Below are 26,041 nucleotides of genomic sequence, written 5' to 3'. Positions count from 1 at the left end.
CCATCATTGCTTGTCACATCAAGACTGCACAAAACAACACCAACCCAGGGCTGAACTCCAAAATCCCTGAGCAAGGTCAGACTGGCTCTTTTTACTCTGTTCTATCACATGGCACTGGAGCTTCCTTGAAATGCATGGTCCCCATTTGCCATCCTGGAGACCAGAAGCGGCACAGGGACTCCTTGACCCATGAAAGAGGTGATGTTGTGAAACTACATCAGGATATTCTGACCCAGTTTTTGTTGTGTGAAAACCTCAGAGGCTCGATGTGCCATCCTGGCTAAATGCACGGTTTACTGAATAAACCTACAGACTGCATGGCAGGGCAGAGGATTTTGTAGATAACCAGGAAGGCTTGAAGCCATAAGAAGTGAAGCCAAGGAAAGAGATGAGCTCACAGGGAAGCTAAAATGGTGGATATGGAGATTTTTATTAATGAATTGCAAAGCTGGAGAGAAAAGGAATATACAACCGATACAGAATTGTCTTGTGCCTAAAAATAGTCCCACAAATGAGTGTAACTGAGATCTTACTCAGCCAAGTGAAGCCATTTCCAACGTGCAGAATGTGGAGAGTGGGACCTGAGCACGCATTGCCTTTGTCTCCTCAGTTGGAGCACAGCACGTGGCAGTCCCAGTTGCTGCTCCCTGCGTGCTGCAAACTGGTGGAGATATTAAATTGGGGCGTAATGATGAATGAAACTGAGGGACGTGCCTTGATTATCCCAAGTTTCTAATGTATAATTGAATTATTTTGGTAAGTATATTTCAAGCCCTTTGATTTCTGGCCTCTGTTTTTAATTACTCAGCCCCCTCTTGCCCTTGTGCATTATTATGCTGTTCATTAGCATTCAGTGAGGCTACAGAAGTTTGACTTCTGAATAAAGTAGCATACGAAAGAGAAAGGATGCTTTTTATCTTACCACTTAATAATTTAAATGGAGCTCTTTTCTTTAATCAATGTTTAATAGTACAATAGCTGTTTATTTAAACTGCGCATTGCCTAATTTTGCAAACAAAAAGGAGAGGAAAGATAAACATATTTAGAAATAATGAGCTTTGTAACTATTGTAATCTTCAAAGGATTTAAAATATCTACAGCACTTATAACGTCGGTTCATCTCAACGAGACAGTACCATGGGCCTGGATGCATCTGTATCATTTATGCAGCGTTAAGCAGTACAAGCCTATTTTATATTTGCAGGAAGCAGAAAACCTTGCTAATTGCAAAACTGAAAGCTACTCAGCAGCGTTAATATTGTTGGCATGACCGCCAGCTGCGATGATTAGGATGTGTGACAGAGGGAGAGATAATTTGATCACAGGCCTGGGGACTGGGAGCTCCTGTGTCTTGCACCTACAAAGGAAAATATGGGGAGAAAGGCAGTGGGGTAGAAATTCAGTGGGGATGCGCTGAGTGTGTGATGCTTGTTCTATGTCATCAGCAAAAGATGGCTCGCTCATTATGGGCTGGAGCTGGGAGCCTGAGCCATGGCAAGGTCAGGGGGACCCGCAGAGCCCGACATAAAAGAGATGGACTAAAGCGCTCGTCCCTCTGCTCAACGTCCTCATCTGTAAAACAGGAATTGATCAGAGATATCTCGAGGATTTAGAGATATCTGGAGACCGCTTTGGAGGCATTAAAACTGGCGAGCATAATATCTGCATTTCAAAGTACTCTTTGGACATCACTTAATTCATTTTGACAGCAGCCCTGTGCAAGAAACGTGGCCATCTCCATTGTCTGGATGGGATAACTGAGTCCACAACCAGCCCGAGGCAGATGGGGAGGAGAGCTGAGTGCAGGGGGCAGCAGGGCAGGGAAGCAGTGAGATCCTGTCTCCAGCGGCTCAGTTATAAAAGCACCTGTGGCCAGCAGCCTGTTCTATCCACACACACTGGGGGTGTTGATACCATGTAATCCCCACCTGATGTCCTGGCCAGGCTCTTTTCAACAAATTATTCCCCAGAGAGAAAGACCTGATCTTTTTCTTCTGATTTGTGTCTCCATCCCCTAAATCTTTCCTTCTGCTGCCAGTACCTTCAGTTCTCTTTCCCCCCACCCCCCCCCCCCACCCCACCCTCCCTCTTCCAACTTACTTCTCACAACCCTTTGTGCAAGCTTGGACTTCCTTCTCTGCTCCACCATTTCTGCCTCCCTTTTGATTTTTGAGGGGTCTGGGGTAAAGACTGGAAGGGAGTAACTGTGTCAGGAGCAGTAGGCAAAGGGGTGGTAGCTCCATGGGGAAGGACTGAGAGAACTGACCTGATGCCATGGGCTCATTCCTTCCTATTTTGGCTCATTTGTAAGTCCTGTTGACTAGGAGAGCTAAGATGGGTTGTGTTAACGTGGAATGAAGGAGAGCTAAGATGAGTTTTTTGGACCCTTTGTTTCAGGCTGAATAAATTTATCCAAGGTATGAGAATCTGCTGCTGGCTTATTAATTCATAATGAGCTGTGGTGTAAAAGCTACAGACATTTTCACTGGTTTTCAAAAGCATGCTTAAAAAAGTTGCAAGTGGCCGACTTGGAAGGCAAATAATGCAATTCCAAATCTATAGCAGTTGAGTGATTTCTTATACTCAAAGTAGCCTGCCCTGCTCCACAAAGCATATCTTCAGTGGTTCTTCCTATTTAAAGAATGTTTGTTCTAGATGATGATTTGCATTACAGCAGCACTTAGTCTGATCCTGGCTGCGTTCCCTGCCATCGCATTAAGCTCTACAACCACTTATTGCGAGACGGTGCCCTCCCTCGTATTTAAGCACCTGCCTCCCGCAGAAGCGCGTATTCGGATATCGCTGGCGAAGCACGCAGCGGGGCTGCAGGAGGAACGGAGGCTGCAAAGTGAGTTGGTGAAGGCTGCGCAGAAAGTCAGTGGCAGAGCAGGAGGCAGACTCCGTTTTCCAGCGTGCTGGAAAGCACTGACCCTGGCTTCGCAGTCGCTCTTTCACTTTTTTTCCATTTGAACTAAATTCCCGAGCTTGATGATTTATTGATAACACGCAGAACTGTGGTGTCCGGAGCCGCAGTGACCAGATCTGTGATAAGAGGAGGGGGAGGTGGTGGCCCTGACCCTTTTCTCCCTTCTCAAGTTGCGGCTTTCTCCGGAAGATGCTGCGAACTCTGGCCGGGCTGCGGGCTGAGGAAACGTCTCCTTCCTCCTCCTCCTCCTATCTCTGCCGGACCGCGGCGGGGCTCAGCTGAGGTCCGGGCTGCTCTGCAGCTCCACGCCCGAGCCCAGCTGGGAGGGCAGCTCCATCTCAGAGCAGCGCAATCTTCCCGACAGCACGCCGGCCGCCCGGTGCGGAGAGGCACGGTAAGAGCCGACTTGAGGGCGGGGGGAACCCCGGCACCAGGGGAGAAGGTGGAGGGAGGGAGGCAGAGAAACGAGGGTCGTGATACCGCGCTTCCTCCCCGCCCGCTTCTGAAGAGGAGGAGTGGGAGGGGAGCTCCGAAGGCACTCGGAGCCACCGCCGAGCCGGTGCGGAGCATCATCCTGCCGGCAGCTGAAGGGCGGCGCGCTGCCAGCTGCCATCCAGAGGCACGGAGCCAGGTAGGCGGCGGTGGGAGCGCCGGCACAGCGCGTCCCGCACGGAGGCAACAGGGGAGAGCCTGAGAGCTCCTCTTCACCCTCAGAGACTTTTTGGGATCGGGCTGCCCCGGCCCGCCGGCTCCGTGCCCGGCAGCCCCCCGGTTTGGAGGGGCTGGGCTGGGATGGGATATTGGCGCGTTAGAAAGGCGCTGCGGGCTGGGCGCGCTCTGGCAGCGGGAATCACGCTGAAAGTATTCCTATTATATTGAAATATACAGACGTATTGCTGCGTGTGAAACTCGTTTACTGCCATAGTTAGTCCGGTGATTCCAGTGACTCGGATGGTGCTAGCAGTCGGGCAGCTTGCTTTGCAGGTATCACTCTTACTTTTGGGTTGTGTTCTTTCTCCCTTTTTAGAAATGTTTTTAATTTCACTATCAGTTTTATAGCTTCTGAAATACTTTCATTTCCTAGATCTGGTTGTTTCTTACCACTGTACTTTTATGTTCACAAGCGGGAGGGCTTGAAGATTTACTTTCTTTAAAATAGAGCCCTAATAATACCCACTCCTTTCAGAGAGGCATGTGTTATTCCCTGAGCCCACCAACTTCGGTTTGACAAAATGAAAAAGCTGAAAGAGATGATTTAAGGGATGCCACTTTCCTTGTTTCAACAAGTTGCTTTGTTCTCTGAGCCGGTAATTTCCTCTCAAAGTCGAGTTTGTCATCGTTATGTAGATGACGCGGTGATATGTGTGATGTTAAACCTGCAGTCACTGGGGATTAATGCATGGGCATGACATCACCAACAGCCAATGAGGGGATGGTTTTGGTCACGTACTGACCCAAGCTGCCTTCCAAACTGATGGTGATCCTGCTCTGCTCTGATGGTATAACACAAGTTTGGACGTACAGGGTGGCTTCCTTGCATGCTTTCATTGTTCTGCTCTGTCTTGTGCCCTCTCAGATAGGCACGGTTCATTAAACAGACACGTGTGTATGGTTAGTCTGATGGATCAAAGATTTGGGAAGAGTTGGACATATTAGTTACCTGATGTTGATAGATACAATGTGGCTGCGCTGCTTGTTGGCAGAATACAAACAGCCAAAGAGTTCTCAGGCTCCGTGGCTGGAAGGCAGCATGGGCAATGTGTGAGAGCATGCAGAGGCTGCACCTGTACAAACTGCACCTCATCACTTGGAGCACAGCTGCTCGCGTGGAGGTGGGCACAGACCCAGTGCTGGAGGGTGAGCAGGGAAACCATGCAGCCAGTAGGTGCTGCTGGAGCTTGAGGGGCAGGATGGCCTGCATACCCATGCCATGCTGGTGGGTCCTGCTATGCTTTTGCCTTCACCCCAGGACCTGAATGTCTCTGTGCGGCTGATGTCCAGCAGCGCTGAAGCTCTCAGCCTCTGATCCTGCTATGTTGCTCTTGGGTGGCTTAAACTCAGTTTTCTAGGGTAGCTTTTTGCAGAATCACAGCACGTGTTACCAAGCACAGCCTGTCCCCTGGAATGGGCATTTCTGCTTCTGTAACCTTCATCAGTCTGCAGCAGATTTGTTCAAGTTCCCTGCAGGTCAGTGGGGGTCTTCAGCACTGGCTGTGTGAGGCATGTGTCAGTATCACAGATATTTGCACACAAATCATGTGTATCAGTTTAACTATTTTCTTCTGGAGTTCTTACTCTCAAACATAAAATTTTGGTCCAGAGTTCATCCCTGAAGTTTTAATATATATATATATATTTTTTGTCTGTAGTTATGTGTACACACACACACACACACACACACACAAACTCTCTTACCTGTGCCTTTGCGTTGATAGTCATTTGTATTGAGGGAACCGTGCAGAATATTAGCAATAGAGCAGATGTGCCTCAGAGGTACATGTGATTCTTACACCTTTGATGCCAATAAAACGTGACAGGATACATCTAATGAATTACCTTTAAATTAGAAAGCAGTAAACAAGCCATCATTGGATTATGGGAGCATTAAAATGAGAAGAATGTTAGCGTCCTTTGGTATCCTGTGGCACATTTTTACCAGCTAGGAAATAACATGGGCTACTGCCGAGAGAAAGGGTCTCTAGAGAACTGTAATGATTTTCATCTCTGTGAAATAGATTTTTTTTTAAATGCTATTACTTACTATCTCATATTTAGATGATGCTGTAGCTGAATTATTTTCTTTCTCCTACTTTCACACCTATGTTTACTATTATTTTTCTTCAGCGCTGGTGCAAGGCAAAGGTACCCTGGCAGCTAAAAGCTCCTAATTGTACAAGAAAGACACACACAAAATGACATAAGAGGCTTAGTGACAGATTTCAGACCAAATCTGAACAGTTTTTCTGTCTCACCAGGGTGCAGAAATGGTCTGGTCCATGCGCATGTATTCCATAGCACTTTCACCCAACAGATACAGAAGGTTGTCCCAGTTCTGGTAATTCTGGGATATGATTGAAGTTCCATGGAAACTGAGATTTATATCTGTTCCTAAGAACAAGATTAAGCCCAGCATTCTCTGGGTCGTACGTCTTAACAAGGAAGCATTCCCTGCTATTGCCTCCCAGATATGATGGGTCTGGCTTACATAATTAACAACCAGTTGGAAGTACTTGTGCAGAGCAGCTCTTGATCTCCCCATGCTGACCTTTAATCAATCTGAAGCCAACACCTGCTGCCCTTGCTCAAGCAAGATGACCAATTAAGGACTGGGCTTTGAATGGAAAGAATTTGACCATCACTGCTGAAGTGGTAGAAAGAAAAGTGTCTTGAAGAGGTAAACACTAAAATACTCAGGTTCATCTAGAATAGGGCTTCTTGTGAAATCTTGAAATTAATATGCTCTTCCAATACTGCATTGCTCTGTTGGCCAATGAAACATCAATTCCTTAATCTAGAGCTAAACTTGAATTTGTGAGTGCAAGTAATTGTTTTGTTTGGAACATCAATATTTAATAACACTCCAAGACAAATCTTTAACTCGCTAACAATGTGAATAAGGAGCAGCAAAGACGCCTTTGTGTGCTAAGCTTCATTCCAGTGCTCTGAGGAAAGTGTTGAGGATATTGCTTTGTCTCAGTTTTTGGAAGAGTTTTCAGAACAAAGATATGTATGTATCCAATATATTGGATTTTCCTTGTCTCAGTCTTATGGTTTATGGCCCTGGGACTTCTTGCCCCCTCTCAAAGTCTACTCAGGATAACTCTCTCAGCATCTCTTTTTCCCTTTTAAAAATTTGATAACCACTATGCAAGCAGTTGTTTTGAAGCCAGTGCCAACCCTGTAGATCAGAAGATCACAGCACACTTTCACCTGAGGTTAGGCAGTGCAACGTGAGCTGCTTTGCAGTGGCAAAGCATCCGGAATACTTGCAAGCTATGGGGATTTCTATTGGGTTGTGTCACTGAAGTCAGGTCCTTTGCTATTCTAAAGAGTCTTATATGGAGGAACAAAGGATGGTAGATTTCACCAGTTTTTCTTTTTTTTTTTTTTTCCCTCTCTTTTTTTTTTTCTTTTTTCTTCTTTTTTTTTTTTTCCCCAGTGATTATTTTGGAAAGACTGAGAGGTGAAAGACTGATTTCCTCAGAGTCAGTAGAACTATGCCAGTGTAAAGCTTAAATGAAGGAAAGTAGTATCAGGTATCTCTGTGACTCCGAAGGTGACCCATTGTTTTTATTGCCCTTCTGTTGTGTTTCAATTTCAGTTACACTTAACAGGGAACACCTATGGAATAAAAACTCTGGTGGGGTCAGGCCTTTCTCCTTGGAGGATATTTCCCTCTGTGCAGCAACAGCACGAACTTTTCCCCTCCTTCCTTTAAAATAACAAGTCAAGTGCCATGAGGATAAAGGATTAAGTGGCACCACTTCCAGCCTCACTGTTACAGGACAGCAATATTCTGGTTAAGGGCCTTAGTCCCCAGCCCTCAGCGCAGAGCTCCTGCTCCTTGCTGTTCTCCAGCCTGCCACTCTCAGCACCTGGCTGTGCATCACATCCTGGTGAGCTGAAGGATGCAGTATAGCTGGCACCAGCCTGACTTTGATTCTGGAAGTGACTAACCATGTAACAGGAGAAAGCAGGACACTGATGTTTTAGCTCTTAAAATGTTCCTAGGCATTTGTCTAGTCAGCAAGAAACTGCTGCCTCAACCAGAATCATTTGAGTAGTGCCCAGCCATGAGCAAACCAGCTGACACAAGTTCTTTGGGCAGATCTCAGGTTCCCATCTGCATAATGCAGGTTTTTCATCGACGTGTTTGCGTTTCCCAAGCTGTGTGCCAAATTCACACCTGGTATAAATTTCTGAGGAGGAGGGAACTCAGTTGTCGTAGGCAGCACTGGATGGGTAGTGATTTTTCTCCTCAACGAAATTAAACAAGTTTCCTTTTTCCTGAGTCATTTCAGATGCTCAATTAAAAAATTTGGAAACGATTTGTTGATAGGGTCCCTGGTCTTACACTGGTGCATCTGGGATTTGTATAGACCGAGAGTTATTAAAGCTTCCAGTGTACATTCTGTGCATGTGTAATTAAGGAGTGACTGTACTTTGATGTCATTTGCTGTGTCATCCAGACTCCGGTTATGGAGGCTGTGGTATTTTATATTGTCATTGGTGAGCAGAAGCATCCCTGAGTGAGTGAATCTGTTTGAAGGACCAGGCTGTGGCTGCTTTAGCCTAGAGAGCACAGTTACACTTGGTTTTCTTTGCTGTTTCCATTATTCAATGAGAATTATGTGTGTTTATGATGGTCTGATCAGCAAATAGAATTGCATTGCAGATAAAGAGATATAGTGAAAATACAGCGGTTTATATTAATAGGAAGGATTTATCTTGTTGCAGCACTGAATTTATGATGCCAAGCTGTGATATTTTCCTGTTTCAAAAATGTTATATTGCGGTGAGCTGATATCAGAGAGTGATAAAATGTTTCTTTTTTAATTTAAGCCACTGTAACATGCTAATAATGTTGGGGATAGGAAGAGGAATGTCTTTCAAAATGAATATAATGCTTTGATATTATAATTTCTCAATAAAATTAAGTTAGACTCCTAAATGGAAATTATTGTTCTGTTGAAACTATAAAACAGATGTGGATGAGATCTTTAACAGAAGCATGATTTTGGACACAAGTCCTGGGGTTAATACGCTCCACTTAAATTAACCTTCGGGGCTCCTTCTTCATTAGTAGCCCAAGAAGGAAAAAGTGATGGTGATGATCCCTAAGCTGGCCATTCCAGCAGCCTGTGTGCTTTTGACTCCTTGCTTCCTTCCAGTTTCCTGCCAAATGCCCAGCAGATATAATTGCCTGAAGGCAAGAGGGTCATCTTCACTGTTATCTGCTCTTCTGGCTGTTGCCACAGTCATCTCAGTGCCAGGACAGTGTTTGGGACATCCAGATGCCCTGTTCCTAGAACACGTGTAGAGAGTGCAAAGGAAATCTTGGTGATGACTGGCAATGTGCTCCCACTGCCACCTGCATACCGTCTCTATCATCTCTGGGGAGAGCTGGCTGAGCCCCCATATTACTCAGAGATGCTCCCTGGGTTCTGCCTTGCCAAGCGTGCAGTTGAACAGAGAAGAGGCTGCTGAAACCTTGGTGGGGCTCAGCACTGCTCCTTCCTCAAGAAGCATTGGGATGCAGCGAGCTGCTAAACTTAATGTTGATCAGCTGACGTTAGAAAGCCAAACTTTTCCTATTTCCACATAGGCAGCTTTGTCTCACTCCATGAGATTTTCATTGATTTCACTGAATGGCCCCAGCATGAATACAGGTAGCTGTAAAAGATCCTGACTATCTGGTGGGCTCGTGTTGGCTGCATCACTACTTGTAATGTAATGTAATGTAATGTAATGACTGTGAAGCACAGTGGTTAGAAAGCAATAAATAATAAATAAAATAGGCCACTGAGTCTGAAAAAGGATGAGCAATTCTGTGGAATATAGAAAGTTTGTCATAGGTATTCCTGTTACAGAAGTCAGACAGCATCTCTGAACCCTTGCATTGATATCCATTACCTGTAAGAGCAGAAGAGAGTTTTTGACGTGGCTTGTTTAGCTGAAATGTGCTACAGCAGTAGCAGCTTAACTATGGAAGTGTTTACCTGTTATAGGCTTAACGAGCTGAATGGAGGGGGATAAGTAAAATAATCATTTTAGTACTGAATTATCCCATGTTTTTTGTGTGCTGCTAAAATGATCTGTTCAGCTTCTGTTTAATTAGAGATTGGTTTCTGCTTAGGGCCCATTAAGAGACCAAAATTTTGTTAGGAAATTTGCCTTCAGGAAGCTGCACTGATTCTTTTAATTTATGAGTACATCAGGTAAGAAGGATTGTCCCTCTGTTTCAACACCAAATTGACACAGAGGGATGGATGTGAGGTGAAGCAAGGCAATTTCTGGCAGAATCAGTGAAACATTCCACCTGAGAAATGAATAGGCTCATTTGGTTCATTAACTGTTAGAAATTAATTGGTATTGAGCTTATCCACACACTTAATACCATTTCCCTCCAGAACATTTCCTTCCTGTAGATGTTCCCAACATTTTTTTTTTTTTTTTTTTTTTTGTGACGTATCCTTAAATTTAACAACATAATAAACATATAATCTCTAAACCTTTAAGACTAATTACTGGTTATAGCTCTGAGTGAGGTGCAGCAGCAGCATAAAACACAATTACTTAGTGTGCTGTTGTGCATCACTCACCAACACACGCTGCATGCTCACGGCCACAGCTGAGCCAAGCCGTGCTGGTGCATGGATGCAAAGGTAGCTGCATGCATCCGGTTTCTTTGCAGATGGCAGGAGAAATGAAAGGAAAATGGGGGTGTTTAGAGCAAAACTTGTGTATTTTTTTGTGTGTGTTCTGTGTTCTTCTTGAACAGAAGCTTCACTAATGTGTAAATGATTGCTGTTAAGACTTGCTTGGAAGGGTAGTTGAGAGTGGTAGCTATTTGTAATCAGCATCCTTGGAATATAAGTAATTGTATCCTGACTACAAAAATGATCTATCTTCTGTTTTTTTCCTCATCTTATATGAAAGCTACAGCTTGAATAAAGCCAGACTGATTTTATTTTATTTTTGTACTGAAGTAATACAATCCATTACAGTTAATGGGTATTGTTGTCTTTTGTTTAAACTCTTTATTATGAGGCTTAAAGTAAGAGAGCTTTAATAACAAAAGGGACACATTCTCTGCAATAGCTATCTGATAGCAATCCATAACATTTAAGAACAATATTTTAAAATAATTGGCTTTCAAATGAAGGATTGTGCATTACTAATTGGCAAGCAAATGGAAGATCCGTAACCTCCAGATGAATGCGGTGTCTCTCTTTAAATAGCCTGGTAATTTCTCCTATTTTTCCACACTCAAGAACAAAAATAAAATAAAATAAATCTAATTCAGGTTGTATTTTAATAGGACCAAACTGATAATTACATTATTATAGAGAAGGGTAGAATAGCTGGGGGATATGTGCAAGGTGCATGAGCCCCGCAAATAGAAGCTGATTTACTTATTGATAGTAGAGACACGTTTTAGTCACTTTATAGAATTAACAATTGATCAGCTTGTTAGGTTCTAGTTCTTCATAAGCACAGCATGTTTATTCATTATTGTCATTACATGGTGCAGGCAGCTGAGGTCATGATTAGTGAGGCGACATCTAGAAACATTTCGACTTGCTTCAGTACAAGTTTTGCAACATGGCACCCATTCTCACTTTTCTCAGATAAATAAAACTTATACCTGCCTGGCTGATTTGCATTTCATTTACATTTCTTTAACAGATCAGATCTATTTGTTTTCGAAATGCCAGCGGACCAGGTCTGCAGAAGTGTAATAAGATGGGCAACATAAAAGCATTGCTTTGAAATTGCCTTGGTCACTGTAAATATACGCCGATCTATAGGATGGCAAACGATAAACCAAACGCGCTGCTGGAGGGGAATGGAAAGATGTTATTCCAATAAATGTATTCATGATTGTTTGTCGCTAAGCATAAGTTATTTTTTCTAAATCAGCATTGACTTAAGCTGGAGCAAACTCAATAGCAAAAAATCCCACAGAGGTTTCTCCTGCTACGTATGACTAATATATTAAAGAAGATAAATAGTCATTTTTAAAATTTATTACACGGTAGGATTGAGCACAAGAGGAAACCATTTTACAAATCTGAAAGTTAAGGTCACCCTGAGAAGAAAAGGACACTTAAGATGACTAGAAAACTCCGCTTCCTCAAGAAACACAGATTCAAAGTTTACTTATTCCATAGTGCCTTTTACAAAGCGTGTGGATCCCAAGTGTAAAACCAGGGGCTGTTTTGATGTGCAAATATTTAGAACTGCACAGTGGAGAGGCAGGAAGGCGCTGACTTCTCACCGGCGCTGCACGTTAACTTCCATCTCTCCATTCATTTCAGACTGTTATGCTTTTTGATGGAGGTTTTTGTAACGTGACTCGGTACTGAGGATGAAACGTCTGTAATGTTTCATTGAACTCTATCTCAATTAGTTTTCCCATCTGCCTTTTCTGTTTATGTGTTGTTTTGGTTTTTTTTTTTAAGATCCATTATATGTATTTTAATCACACTGGACACCTTTAAGTTTTGGTTCATAATTCAGACTTCTAGGAGTAGGAAAATTTGCCTCGCAACGTTTTCTTAGTGCTTGTTAATAAAGTTAATGAATTATTTTCCTATTAAGCTGTCTTATCTTAACTAATACCGCTCGCTTGTTTGAGCTGTGGCAAAATCAGGGCAACATTGATTTTCTTTAAGAGATGAATAATGAAAGATCCGAATTCTTAAATATGCAGATAAAGATAAGTGACTTAATTACAAAATTATCAGTGGAAGGTGGTAAGATGAATTAGCTGTTCTAATTTGTTGTATATGTCAATATACCGTGACATAACCTGGAATGTTACATAACATCAACTTCTGATATCATCCTTTAATTTTTAATGTGGTTTCATAGTGTTCTCGGTGAATTATTCTTTTGCAAATTGCTCGTGTATTGAGAATGTTAAATCTCTGGGACTGTCTGTCCTAGCTTTCGCTTACACAGGCCTTCATTCTGCAGATGCTTAATGTCCAGTGCATTGCAGCTGGATGAAAATAGTTCCATTCTGATCAATAGTAATATTTACAGCCTTTACGTGGTGGGAGCCAGGTTGCTTTTTCCAGTGACTGGCAAATTCTTCTCTTTGATCACCTGTGCAGTGCATGTCATAGCTGGTAAAATCCCAGGCTCAAATCTTGCTTTTTTTTGTTGGTTTTTTTTTTGTTTTTTTTTTTTTTGGTTTTTTTTTGGACTGGCTTTACAAATTACATGTAATTGAAAAGGGATGTCTCAAGGCCTCTGTCTTTCAGCCCACATTGCTTTTAATATCGTGCACCTCCTGTCAGGGCAGAGACCAGCTAACTGCAAAGGGGCACCTGGCTGTGCTGTGCAGGAGCAGGGCTCTGTGTGCGTGCCAGGATGGCCGGCTGCTCTTCTGGCCACTGCTCCCAGGGGAGGAGGAGGTAGAAGGAGCTGCCCTCTGACAGCATGGTAGCTGATCTCATTAAAGGAGGAGATAAATGGCCTTCTACTGGAAAGGCTGCTCTGTCAGAAACTTTTTCTTCTTTTTTTTTTCTCTCACGAGTTCCACTGGTGGATTCCCCAGCAGAATATTTATGTGCATAGTACTGTGCCTGGAATAAAGCTTCCACAGTTGTCATGCTTAAATTCTAAGTGACTCCCAAGTCATGCTGGTTTTCAAGCTTGAAGATCCTGTTGTTTTGGTGGTTTTTTTTTTCCAGAATATATTTTCTCAAATTTCAGTGCAGCTACAAATACATCATTTGACAAGCATGGCTGAGCTGCTGCTTCAGGTCCTTGGGTCACTGACTTTCTGTTGCAATTGCGTTGTCCAACAGTTGTTCTGAAGTTTGTTTATTCTTATTGTTTCTAGACAACTGTTAGCTTCCAAGGGTAAAGCAATAGTTAGTTCACAAAGATTTCAGATTTGGCTTTCTCCTGTGGCTGCCTTCTTTGAGGAATCTCAGCTGGGTGATGCCAAAGAGAGGGGCTATGCTGTGGGTATGCCATGCAGCCAATTGGGCAGTGCCTTTGTAAACTCCCTCGGTGTGATATTGGCACATAGGACAGGAGCTGAGAACTCTGTGAGGATGACTCTGTTGAGCTTCCATGATGATTTGACAGTACAGAGCGTGATTTTGCCCCAGACAGACAAATTTTACCCTGAGATTGTTACTCAGCAGCTCCCTGACAAGCTGTGAAAAGTTGAGCATAGACTGCTGCTTCAGGCTTTGCGTGGGTTTGTCTTGTTTTATTCATTTTGTCTTGCTTTGGCTTTTGATTAAAGATAATACTTGTGTCAATGAAATGAGTAGCAAACACCTGCCACATTATGGATTTTGTTACATTAGGAGCTACGATTGGAGCCAGTGTTTTTCATTCAGAAGAGGAAGGCTGCCAGGACCAAAGATGTAAATAAGAGCCAAGGAAAATTAATTGCAAACCTGTCAAGTCTGGTCTGTCTTCATTGTTATTACATGGTGCTCAGCAGATCTTACTTAGAGATGTTAGGGGAAAAAAAAAATCCTGCTACTTGTGCAAATCCAGCTGAAGGTAACCCAGTCACAGCAGAGACACTGTTACTGGTTTTTCAGTGCCAGGGGAGCAACAGTGGGATTAGTTCTTTCATCCTGACAATTTTTTGTTCAGTGCTGCACAAGACGCAGGCAGGGTATGGCTGTGGCTCTACACTTGTGTCACAAATCCTAAAGGTTGGGGAGAGCTTCAGGAGGTCACCAGTGACATACAGCTGTGCTTAGGCTGTTGCTCTGGAGCTTAACAGCTCTGCTAACTTAACACAGACTCAAGCAGAGCAATAGCAGTCATGCTAGCCTTCAATCTGCTATCTCCATGATGCAACACTCACACTTCTAGCCTAAATGCTGACAAACAGCACACAGATCTTGGCTCTCCATTGTATAGGCAGCCTGCTCTTGATCTCCACGCTTATGCATCTCTGCACCGTCATCTGCTGTGCAGAAGTATTTTGACCCTAAATACTTCAGAATGGAAAACAGTGAGCTTCAGAAGCTCTTTCCCATTAGACTGACTATGATAGGAATATTCCAGTATTAAATTAGGAATTTTTCTTACTCTCTAAGATCAGATGTTGAGACCTTCAGGTTCAAAAGGCAGTAGATTACTCATGTGATACTGCTATTCTCATGTAATAAGCTCGATAGTGGTACTGCAAGCAGAAAAATAATGAGGAGTCCTGTTCAGTTGAGTCAAATTAAAAAAGACAAGATCAGCTGTCCTTGGCTTGAGTACAAAAATAAACTAAAATGATGAACCACACCCTAAATGGCCATTTATTCTGTTTTAAGCAGTACTGTCTGTGCACCAAGTAAGTTATGGTATCTTTCTGCCAGAAAGATGCTATAAAACACCTCATACTCACAAACACCTCCTCAGAATTAAACAGTTTGAAGGAAGCTGAGTAGATCATTACCCAAGTACTTCCCCTATTTGCTTAAAGCCATCAAAATTAGGAAAAGGACCAAGAGGGTGGTAACATAAATAAAGAATATTTCAGGAGCAGAAATATCGCTCATTTCCATCTTACATATGAACAGCTGTCTCTATGGGGCTCTTTCTAAAACATCCTTTAGGTACTTATCAGTCAGCAGCTGTGAGCGGAGAAGGGAATTCTGACCATTCTCTTTGAGTGTGAGGTGAGGGTGGAGATGGTTTAAAAACAGTCAGACCAAATAGGCAGCAGATGGCTGCAGGAAAATGAGAGGGATTTACCCAAAACAGTGCGAAACTCTGCCTTTCTTTCTGATGCAGTGGCAGCCTCTGGTGAGCAGAGGCTTGGTTACCTACAGGCTCTTTTGCTGATTGTGAAGGTTGCTGTTTGCAGGGAGATCTAATATTTGATTTTATGTATCACGTTTGGATTTTTTTCTCCAATTCCATTTTAGCTTTTTGTTTTCCATTGTGTTATTTACCACTGTTAAAGTTAAAAGGCCTAAGAAATTCTTGCTGTTGTCCCTGAGATGTAGAGCGTTTCTACTGACAGCAAGATTTCAAGTGCAATAGTCCTGTGATTGTCTCTTGTTCTGTGTGGCTGTTTTGCTTATTGCCAGGCTATGAAAGTGCTTTGTGCAATAACCTGAACATTTGGATTTGAATCAATGACGTAACCTCTCCATAGGGCTCTTTAAAAATGTATCTCACGGTGAAGGAAATTCAGATGGGAACGGTTAAAGTGAGAGAATTTCACTTTTGTGTTTCAGTTCATCAATCTTTAAAGAGACACTGGTAGGTCAAATGGGTCTAACACTGATCGATTTACAAGAAGAATCTCTTTTTAAAGTGAATCACAATTCATCTCCAATGGGAAATTGAAAAATTAAATAAAATGCAGCTGTGGTCCTGATGGGGAAGTATTTAATTAGCTCAGCCCCTCACACACTCTAGTTAGTTGTCCCTTAAAATCCATAATCCAGTCTGATCTGTTTTTCACAGTCCATTACATTTTTGTTCCGTTAGCATTGACTGGGTCTGAGAAATATATTTGACTTGTGCCTACTTGCAAAAAGGGCATCTTTTCTTGAGTCTGAGGACACATTTCATGGTATGTAACAATCAAGAATGTCTGTCTCCTAGTCTTCCTACAAAGGGCTGCTTGCTACTTAACTGCAGTTTAGGAAAGTATAGGACATTATCATCATCCCAAAAGGGAAATATCTGTTGAAAACTTGACTCAGAATCCAGTGAAGTTCTCATAATCTTGTTTTCTGGAAGGACAGCTGCATTTGAGCTACAAATGGCAATAGCATGGAGGGGCATGCTGAGGGTTTTTTTTTCCATAGAATCATAGAATGGCCTGGGTTGAAAAGGACCACAGTGCTCATCTGGTTTCAACCCCCCTGCTATGTGCAGGTCGCCAACCAGCAGACCAGGCTGCCCAGAGCCACATCCAGCCTGGCCTTGAATGCCTCCAGGGATGGGGCATCCACAGCCTCCTTGGGCAACCTGTTCCAGTGCATCACCAGCCTTTGTGTGAAAAACTTCCTCTTAATATCTAGCCTAAACCTCCTCCATCTTTAGTTTAAAACCGTTCTCCCTTGTCCTATTTTCATGGGATTATTGGTAGGGCCAACTACTGAAAAGTTGTGTCTGGGATGGTGGGGCTCTGTTTACTTAATATTGCCTATCTGAAGCCACAGAAAGATGACATCTGCTGAGATGTTTCCTACCTGTTGCTAATAGGATCGAAATTTGGAGGCTGCTCTCTTTATTGTAGCTAAGTGTGAGGATTGTTGCCTCTAGGACGATATTCACATTTCATTTACCAGAAAATGCAAAAATATGTATTGCAGGGACCTGAAAAATGGGATTGTGTCAGAAATCAGAGAAATGAAAGGTTCCTGCAATCTCTTTCCTTAAACCACAACCGAAAAACAAACCAAACCATCAACCAAATTAACTGTCCATCCAAGGCAGCTGGAAATACTGGTTCTTATTCAGATGTGAGTACCTATAACGTGCTCAGAAAGCACAACACAGAGGAACAGAAATGGTGGTTATTTTATTTAGCTCTGCTGTTGTGAGCGTGACCTCAGACAAATTGTATCTGGGGGAAGCAAGGAAAACAGCTGGCAATCTGATAGTAAATCTGGAGGCTGTGGCAAAAGGACAGTGCTCTGGGAGTCAAAAGGTGGAGAAAAACCTCAAAGAGATTGGAGAGGAGGAAGGCAGGGCACTGCTGGCTGTGACGAGGTGTATGAGTCAGTCAGGGCTCAGCACAGGCTGAGATAAAGCTTTGGGCAACGTGCTGAAGCAGGTTTGGTGAAAAACATAACTATCATTCTGTTCGTGTTTTGCTGCCCCAGCTCTCTGGCAAACAGGATCTCATGTTAAATAAGTGAACTAAATGTGCCACCAAGTTCAGCTTGTCTTTTTTTCTTTCTTTTTTTCTTTCCCTGTGGATCTTGATTTTATTCATGAAGTCTCGAGTTCCTGGATGAAAATAATTAGAGGAAATTTTTCTTTTCTACTTTGTAATTATTTTTAAGAGAGTTAATAGCTCTCCAGAGGTGACGAAAAGCTGATTAAAAGCTGATTGTTGTCTGCCATGAAACCAAACAAATGATCAACAATTTATTACTTTCTAGAGATCTCACACTTTTCAAGGCAATCGTAATCATGGGAAAGTGAGCAGATCTCATACTTCATTTCCATCCCTGAGCATTTCAAAGCACAATCAAAATTATGCCACTTAGCCTCCTCCCAGCTCCTCCCATCACTCATGCAGACGGCTGTGTGGTCATGAAGTGAGCCAAGGGGCCACACAAAAGCAAAACTCAGATTGGGAACAGAAAGAACAAGGTTTGTGAAAATGCCTTTTTTTTTTTTTTCTTAAGCAAATAAAGAAGGAAGCTTCTAGCTCTGCTCTTGAAGAGGATGTGCTGTTATTCAGAGTCTAGCCATGCTCTTACTCCAGTCAGCACAACTGGGCTGAGCCTCCTGTGTGGAAACACATTCACATGCTGCTCCTTTAGCTGTGGCAGGTGCCAGAAGGAGGGCTCTGCTTCTCTCTCCCTTCTGACACTTCAGGTGCTCCAGAGGTAAATACCATGCTAGCACCTCTTACTGCTCCTGACAAACAGTATCAGCTTGGTGCTGCTGCTGTCCTGCCTCAGCAGCAGTAAGAGGTCTGTCTGGCTTCCCTGTGCTTGTGAAAGGATGCAAACAGCAGCTAGCAGATGATTAACTTCCTCTAAGCAAAAAGGCCACTTTTCACTATTGATCAATGCATGACCTCCATTTGGGGTTTCTTTCTGCCTGCCAACCGTTCCCCTGATGCTCTCATGCACTGCTGCAGAGCAGGTGGGTTTCCCAGGGGAGGCAGGAAGAGCTGCTATGTAAACAAGAAAGGGGCTGAGGAGAGACAGTGAAGGAGATGTGAAGGATAGGGCTGGAAGAGGAAGGAACAAAGGAAATCACTTCTGGAGGGCAGGAAGCAGAATGTAAATAACAGGAGTTTTGAAACTGTCTTGCACCAGGGTATGCTGTCACGATGTAGAAAATCTTACGAGGCTTCTGGTACTTGCAGAGCATGACATAAAGGATGTAAAGCCTCACTCAAGTCTCTCAAACTCAATGAGACCTGAACTTACCTGTGCTGTATTTATACACTGATGGTCATGTTCCAATTAGCTCCAAAAAAGCAGATACTTCTCCAGGATATGAGGCTGAGCAAAAGTCAGAATTTAGGACTCGAGACAGTGCAGTCACTGGTGGAATGCAAGTTAAGGTACCTCCAGCTCAGATAGAGCCGTGTACTTGGGGGATGCATTTCATGATGGTCAGAACTTTTATCCAGCGTGGTGCTGCTGAGCTGTACAACTTTGAGACTGGGTAATTTTTTTTGGATAATTTGAGGACCAAAGTTTGATAAGCAAACAACGTTTTCTAACTCCAAATAAAAAGATTGTCCAGTTGGTTCAAAGTCAAATGACAATAAGAGATCAAAAATTTACTCACAGTTCTGTGGTCTGCACCTTTTCCCTCCCATGCAAATTCAGTTCTTCAGCATTGCCACAAGAAATTTTGTATGCTGGAATCTCAAGCTAATTGTGCTATTTTTTGTACAAAAATAGGAATATTAAAATTTCAATTTGCTAGTAGTTATCCTATGCACTGCAATGTGGCTGAGAGCAAGAACAGAAATAGCACAGCACAACATATTTTGCTGTTGGCTTGTGTAGTTGATAACACAGGTGCTAAAAGTGTGCATTCAGTCCATAATTACACTTTTGGAAATTTAGCGCTGTATTTATGAGATGCTTTTCATTAGAATCTTTTAACAATTAGCTAATGAGTCCCAAGTGGGACAATTATCCCATATACCCAGGCAGTTGGGATTCTTCATCGGCCATAGCGCATCCATTGCTCATAAAGCATGTTTGTGTTCTAAGAGTGAATCTAACTACTCTGTGCTTTCCTCTTGGAGTGTCTCATGAAACAAAATGAAAACAGAGATCAGATGACACTGGTGATGCAGAAATGGACAGACCCTGTTGCAGTCATGGCCTGATGGGGACTGAGGGGAAAGAACGAGCAGATGTGATGTGACTACTTACCGTGAGTGGAATGTTTTAGAGAATGAGAGAATATAATGTTCTAATACAGAAGGATCAGAAAGAACTAGATCTGTCTGCATAAATCCCATAGAACCACCTGAAAAGCACAGTGATAGCTAGATGTACCACAAGTTGACCATGTCTTTGTGTAAAAACTCCAGTTCACCTAGGAGGTGTTTCCAGATTCTTTCTGCTGCTACTTTCCTCCACTTATGAGAGATGTACACTGGATGGCTGTCTGTGCTCAGGGTTCTGAGGTATGAAGACCTGCAGTGGGGGATCATTTGCTTCTTGCATGTGAGTCCAGGCCTGGCTGCACGGTGGGGCAGAAGCCAGCACAGCCCTGGGACCACTGCCTTAGCCAGAGGCACAAGCAGGTATGGGACCTGTTTCCCTCACCCTTCATTCCCCTGTTCAAGTGATCTCTGTGAAAACACCTACCAGCCCACCTGTGTCCCTGGTGAGTGGGAAGAAAGGCAAGAGATCTACTCTATAGCTATGGGTCAGTTATCTTTTACTTCTATGGAAATGAATCAAATTCCTACGTCAACCCAGGGTATGGAAAACAGGGGTCTTTATTGCTTGAAATATTCTGTGCAACCAATTACCACTTTGCTACCTGGTGCAAAAAGCTTATAGTAGGGGAAATGCATATTTGCTCTGTCTGAAACATTCTGCTGAAGAGATTTATTTCAGATATGCATTTCTCCATATCTCTTGGCATGCTGCCTGCTTTGCAACAGCACTGCTTTGCTTGTGGGGAGGTCAGTTGGGAGTGGAGCTGGACACTGCCTCCTCTTTGAACAGGGCTGAGGCAGATCCTGTGCTTCCTTGAACACAGTGCCTGCAATTCTGCCCATTTCTTAACTAGGCCATACGCCAGGAGGGGGGAAGACTTTGAGATGTTTCACAGGCTACAGTGAGGGCCTGAAAGAACCTGGATAATCACAGCGAAAAATTCTCTCTGATAAATGTAGTTGAAAGAGTTGAAACGCTAGGCTGGAACGAGGAAATATCCTGTGTTTGCTGTCCAAGTTGAGAAGCCTGTTTGTGAAACCTTCAAAATGAAACCTTGATTGCATTACTTACCTCTCTGTGCATTTACTTTGGCAGAAGGATTCTTTGTAGGATGATTATGAATAATAAATAATGTTATATGGAGAAAAGCGTGCATTCTGTCTTCACTTTACAGCTATAATTTTCAGGATTACAGCTGTAATCCTATTGGTCTTAGTAGAATTTTTTCTTGAAGGAAAGATGTTGGCTCAGTTTGAGTTGAGAGAGCAGGCTCTAACATCTTTTCCTAACATTTCAGGTACTATATTAGATTCTATTTCATTTAGATGATCTTCTCATATTTTTTCTCGTATTTCTGGACTGCGAGTGATCAGCTACTTGTGCCAGCATAACTCAGCTGCTAGTTCTCCTGGCCACGTAAATGCTCTCTAAAACTGAGAGTGCTGGGAATCATAAGTGCTGGAGTATTTGAAGCCATGAGTGCTGTCCTGCCTGGAGTGGACCTAAGCTGTGCCCTGCAGTTCACACTGTGTCAGGTTCTGAGTCGATACCTGACTTGTTTTGCAGAAGCAAAGGCAGCAACTGCTCTGATTTCAAGATCCTCCTTGCATTATGTGAATTTGAAAGCTTCTGGCACTCCTCTAGTTTTCACCTTCAGTTTGTTCTCACCTTGAATTTGTTTTCCTGTTCTACATACCTCTGTTCCTGCTTCTGTGTGACCTGAGCTCCACCAGGTTAAACTTTGAGGCCTTTTGTCCAGCTAAAGAAGGCTTTCCAGCAGAGGATTCATACTCTCACTCTCTGCAGCCCTCCCAGCTCATCCTATTAACAAGTCCACAATGGATGGATGGTTTGTTCTCATCTCTAACAGGGCAGTAATGACAGATACACCCTGGAGAGAGCTCCAAATTCTGATGAAGACAGACACGTGCCCCTAGACAAATGGCACACAGGATATTTGTATTAGTGTGGATAGGCAGACTGTTATTGGGACCAATGCCTCATCCTATGTGGATATAACAGCAGTTCAGTAATTGGTGTGATCAGGCCTTTCTCAGTAATACCTGCAGGGAGGGAACTACAGCAGAAAAGTTGATGCTTAGTCTGTGAGTAAAGACTTGGAAACTGGTCACAGTAAAAGTTTTGCTTTCTTGCAATGGGAGAACAGTCTCATGTTACTCTGTGCACAGTTTTGTGCTCTGTTTGCATAAAGCCTTCTTAATAGATGTAGGTGTTAATGAGAATGGGCAGAACTGTGATGAACCCACTTGGAAGATGCACAGGATCTATCATGAGAGAACACTGAGTACAGTTTGGAAAGTTGGTTACCTCTCATGGTATTAATAAAGATCATCTCTAGTTACTTTACCTTCTGGTGTTCACTTCAAAAAACCTGACACTGAGAAGTCAGCAGCAATAGAGAGAAGAGCGAGGTGATGGGTTTAATATTGCAAAACCTCTCAAGGAGAGGCTTCCTGCATCGAATGAACACGTGAAGTTGCTCAGCAAAGGCTGAGCTGCAGGCTGCAAGTGCTGCGTGTGATAGCAGAGGAGAAGGAGAAACAGCCTAATGAGATCGGATGCCTGGAAGCAGAGCTGGACAAACGCTGATTAGAAATAAGGCGCAGTGTTTAAAGGGAGGTTAATGAACTGCTGGAATAACTTTGCCGTGCTGAATTTACTGCAACTTGAAGGCTTCAGATCAAACCCGTGGCTGTGATTTGAAGCATTATTGCCTTATAAGCACTTCTGGGGGTTCTCGAAGGACCTCGAGGGTTGGGAGCAGCGCTCAGCCTGGCGTCTGCCCACACAGCAGCCTGGCTCCCAGAGGGGAGGGTGAACGGAGGAGTTCTGTGACAGCAGCGTGTTAGCATGATTAATGATAACACTTAATTTGCCTGGACAGCTCATTCCCGCACAAAGGAGATCTCGGAAGGGCCGACGACAGCTCCGCCGCATGGGGCCGGCTGAGGCGGCGCGGCGCCGCCAGGGGGCAGCAGCGCCACGCGGCAGAGGCGGCGGCCGCCGGGAGCCTTCGGGAGCCTTCGGGAGCCTTCGGAAGCCTTCGGGAGCCTTCGGAAGCCTGACTGCCCTCTCCCCCCCTCACCCCCCCCCCTCAGGAGTCAGAGAGAATGGAGGAATTAGGGCTTTCTGAATATTTAATGGATGGAGGTTGTCTAAATTATTGAATAGCTTATTATAAGAGATGGCTTAAAAAGGTTTGGTAATTCATCCTTTGCAGAAAGTGGCTGTAAGAGGCATTTTGCAACATGTAAATATTGGTGGGAAGAGTACTTACTTTAGAATGCTGTCTTATTGTGTCAAAAGAAATATACAGTGCCTGCAAGGCATCAGAATGCCCCTGGATATGCATTATTATCCGCTTCTTTTGCTGTATCCCTCTAATTAGAATGAGTTGGGATAACCAGTACTTCCCTGTCTCTACCCAGTGTTTAACGTGTCTTTGGTGACACTGAAGTTAGTATTTACCTGTAGGTGCATCTCAAGTTCTTCTTCCTTCTCTGATAAAAATTACAGAGCAAAGAAGTGCCAAAACCTAATTTGGTGTATGGAGGTATTGATTCCTGCAAGAGCACTGTGGGGATATATTTATCTGTTCTATTATGAAATGGGTAAAAATGTACCACGCCGCACTTCAGTCTTTCAATACTGTATTGAAAAGCCTGCTTGCGTGCTTTTCTTCTCAGTAAGCCTTTGGAAGCACACTGATTTTTTTTATTTTTTAATATTTTATGCGCTTAAGAACTACTAACAAGAAAGGCTTGATATAATGCTTGCCCTAAGACATCTTTTTGCCCACGTTTTGTTTTGATTTGAACTGCTGCACTGCGACTTTGGCTCACTCTGAAACTCCACATTTGAGGATTGAGACAGAGTAAAATGTGGTTAATTATGGATTGTTGGCCTGGTACTGCTTTAATTCCAGTGTTTGCTGTTTTCTCATTGTGTTCTGAGCAGGAAGAAATGGAGTGTGTTGAGCCAGGGCCGTTCCTGTCCTAAGCTCCTGGAAGATGTCTGCTTACTGACTTTTCTGCCCCCAGTGTGTGTTAATGTAATTTTGTGTTTCTTAAAAAGTGGGTTTCCAATTGATCAAAGGACTACTGAAATGAAAGGAGTGGTGGGAGAACATGGGAAAAGCTTATTGTGATCACTCCATCAGGGGAGACCACATTATTATTACTCTCACAAATTACACTGTGTCTTGTTTCCAATAACAGAAGGTCAAGTTGAGCCCAGGGATAGAAGTGAGAGAACGAATATAAACAATAAAAGCAAAGAGACTTGGCTGCCTATGAATTGGAGTGTTTGAGCTCGTTATTCGGTGGAATGCGTGTCACTAGTGCTAGAAAACTATCTTCATATAATGACTTGGAAATGTAGCTTCTGGGTGCAGGTGGGCTTGGCCTGAATATGGTGCAAGTAGAACCAAAAGCATCAGTGGGTGCAGTAAAACATTGATCACACAGACGTGATCCTATGGATGCAGCCCTGTGGACCCTCTCTGCTCCTTTTGGGGCTGGACTCCAGGGGCCTTGGCCAAATCTTTATGAATATGGTGAAGGATTTCACTCCACGTTTAATAACCTCTTATTCAATTTGTTGGAGGTTTCAAGCAATCGTGTAGAAATCTGTTTGCACCGTGGCAGTGTCCTTCCACAATCTAACAGCTCCCATGGCATTTGTGTGGAGAGAGGACACTTGGTTGTCAGCCCACAGTAAGCAGCATGCCTTCTATGTATAATTTTCAGTGGAGCAAACTCTGCCTTTTGTTAATCATAGAAACATAGAATGGCCTGGGTTGAAAAGGACCATCATGATCATGTAGTTTCACTCCCCCTGCTATGTGCAGGGTCACCAACCACCAGACCAGGCTGCCCAGAGCCACATGCAGCCTAAATGTAGTTAATGTAGTGGTATTTCACAGCTGTCTCCACACAGTTCTCCCTGTGTTCTTTTAAACAAGTGAGAAGAGCAGCGTTTGCTGCCTTTGGCATCGGGTTGTACTGTAGATGGCACTGTGAAGCAACGATTTTGATAACAAAGATCTATTTCACAGCATCATTCTAGTTGTTAATTGCAGTGTAATATGGCTTTCTTTGTAGGTCCCCAAAGTGAAGAGAACGTTCTGAAATGCAGAAAGGCTTATCTGCAGCCGCAAATGGGAATCTGGAATAACTATGAAAAACACACTGAAATAATTGTGTTTGACTGGAACAAAATTCTTGCAAAGTCCCCAAGGTAAGAGTGCTTTTTAGCTTTCAAATGACACTGAAGATTTGCTGTTGTGGTTAGCAACACTATGCACTTGAATCTGAGAGAGCTAAGGCTTGACATTTCTGAGAGTGGCAGCCTGCTGATGCTGAAGGGCCCAGCACCCCTTGTTGCATCTGTCTGCCAAATTTCATCCATCCCTTGTCTTGTTAAAGATCACCCTGTATTTCTCTATGTTAGTGGGCTGAAGACTTGTATCCTGTCTACCTGAAGTCTGCAAGTGTTGTATCGTTTTAGTGATACTGAATGGTTTTAGCAGCCTCTCAGCTTGGATATAACTGTATGGATGTTTTTTAGTGATTCACTTATTTCTGAACTCAAATGTACTTACTCAAGACTAAGTTTACTCTGTTATGCTAATTGAGCCTTGTTTCCCATTACCTATCTAGCATCAGGGTCCTGGTTTCAATGCAGTCAGACTTTCATAACATGGGAAAGCTTTGAAATGATGTCAGCTCACATTTCCACTGAGCCTGGGCTCGCTCCTCTAGTGGGAATGGTGGGAACACCTGGATCCACTTAAATTCTGAAAAAGGAGCTGTTGAGCAGCCAGTGCACGATTTGAGGCCAAATATCTGTCCCAATTTTCAAGTCACACCAGAAATGACACACTCAGAATTTCTGTCTATAGTATTTACTTTCAAAGGTTAAATCCTGCTTTTAGTAACACCTTAGGAAACCTGAAGGAAGGTCCCTATCTTTATTAATTACTACAGAGTGACAGCAGACCTGGGATGTCCACTGATACCTGGGTCAAATTTCTGTATTCGGGTTTAGGGCAGCAGAGTTGATGAGCAAGATGAGTAAATCCTGGCTTCCTATTCAGAGGTACTGGTGCACAGGGTACAAGCCACGTGTTACTGTTGTCATAAGAGGAGACAGAAAACAATGGTTAAATGGTTAAATTCAGCTCTCCCCTCAATAGCGTGGCGTTACTGTCATTATCTGGGGAAAATCTGGGGACTGAACTCTGAAATGGTAGATTGATTTTAATACCTGCTGTGCAGTT

At 43.3% G+C, this 26,041-nt stretch overlaps 1 protein-coding gene across 1 annotated transcript in view; it reads left to right on the top strand.

Moving 5' to 3' along the window:
* The first annotated feature begins 2,121 nt into the window (after nt 1-2,121).
* The window catches only part of TAFA4 (TAFA chemokine like family member 4), a 71,053-nt gene continuing 47,133 nt past the window's right edge, over nt 2,122-26,041 (top strand). The window contains exons 1-2 of the mRNA XM_052678934.1: nt 2,122-3,320; nt 24,864-24,999. Of these exons, the coding sequence (XP_052534894.1) occupies nt 24,920-24,999 (80 nt within the window). The 5' untranslated portion in view covers nt 2,122-3,320; nt 24,864-24,919. The remainder of the gene's footprint in view (nt 3,321-24,863; nt 25,000-26,041) is intronic.

Source organism: Tympanuchus pallidicinctus, unplaced genomic scaffold (assembly GCF_026119805.1).
Source record: "Tympanuchus pallidicinctus isolate F22 unplaced genomic scaffold, pur_lepc_1.0 scaffold17, whole genome shotgun sequence".
Taxonomy (NCBI): Eukaryota; Metazoa; Chordata; class Aves; order Galliformes; family Phasianidae; genus Tympanuchus; species Tympanuchus pallidicinctus.
This window is presented reverse-complemented; position numbering and strand designations above follow the sequence as displayed.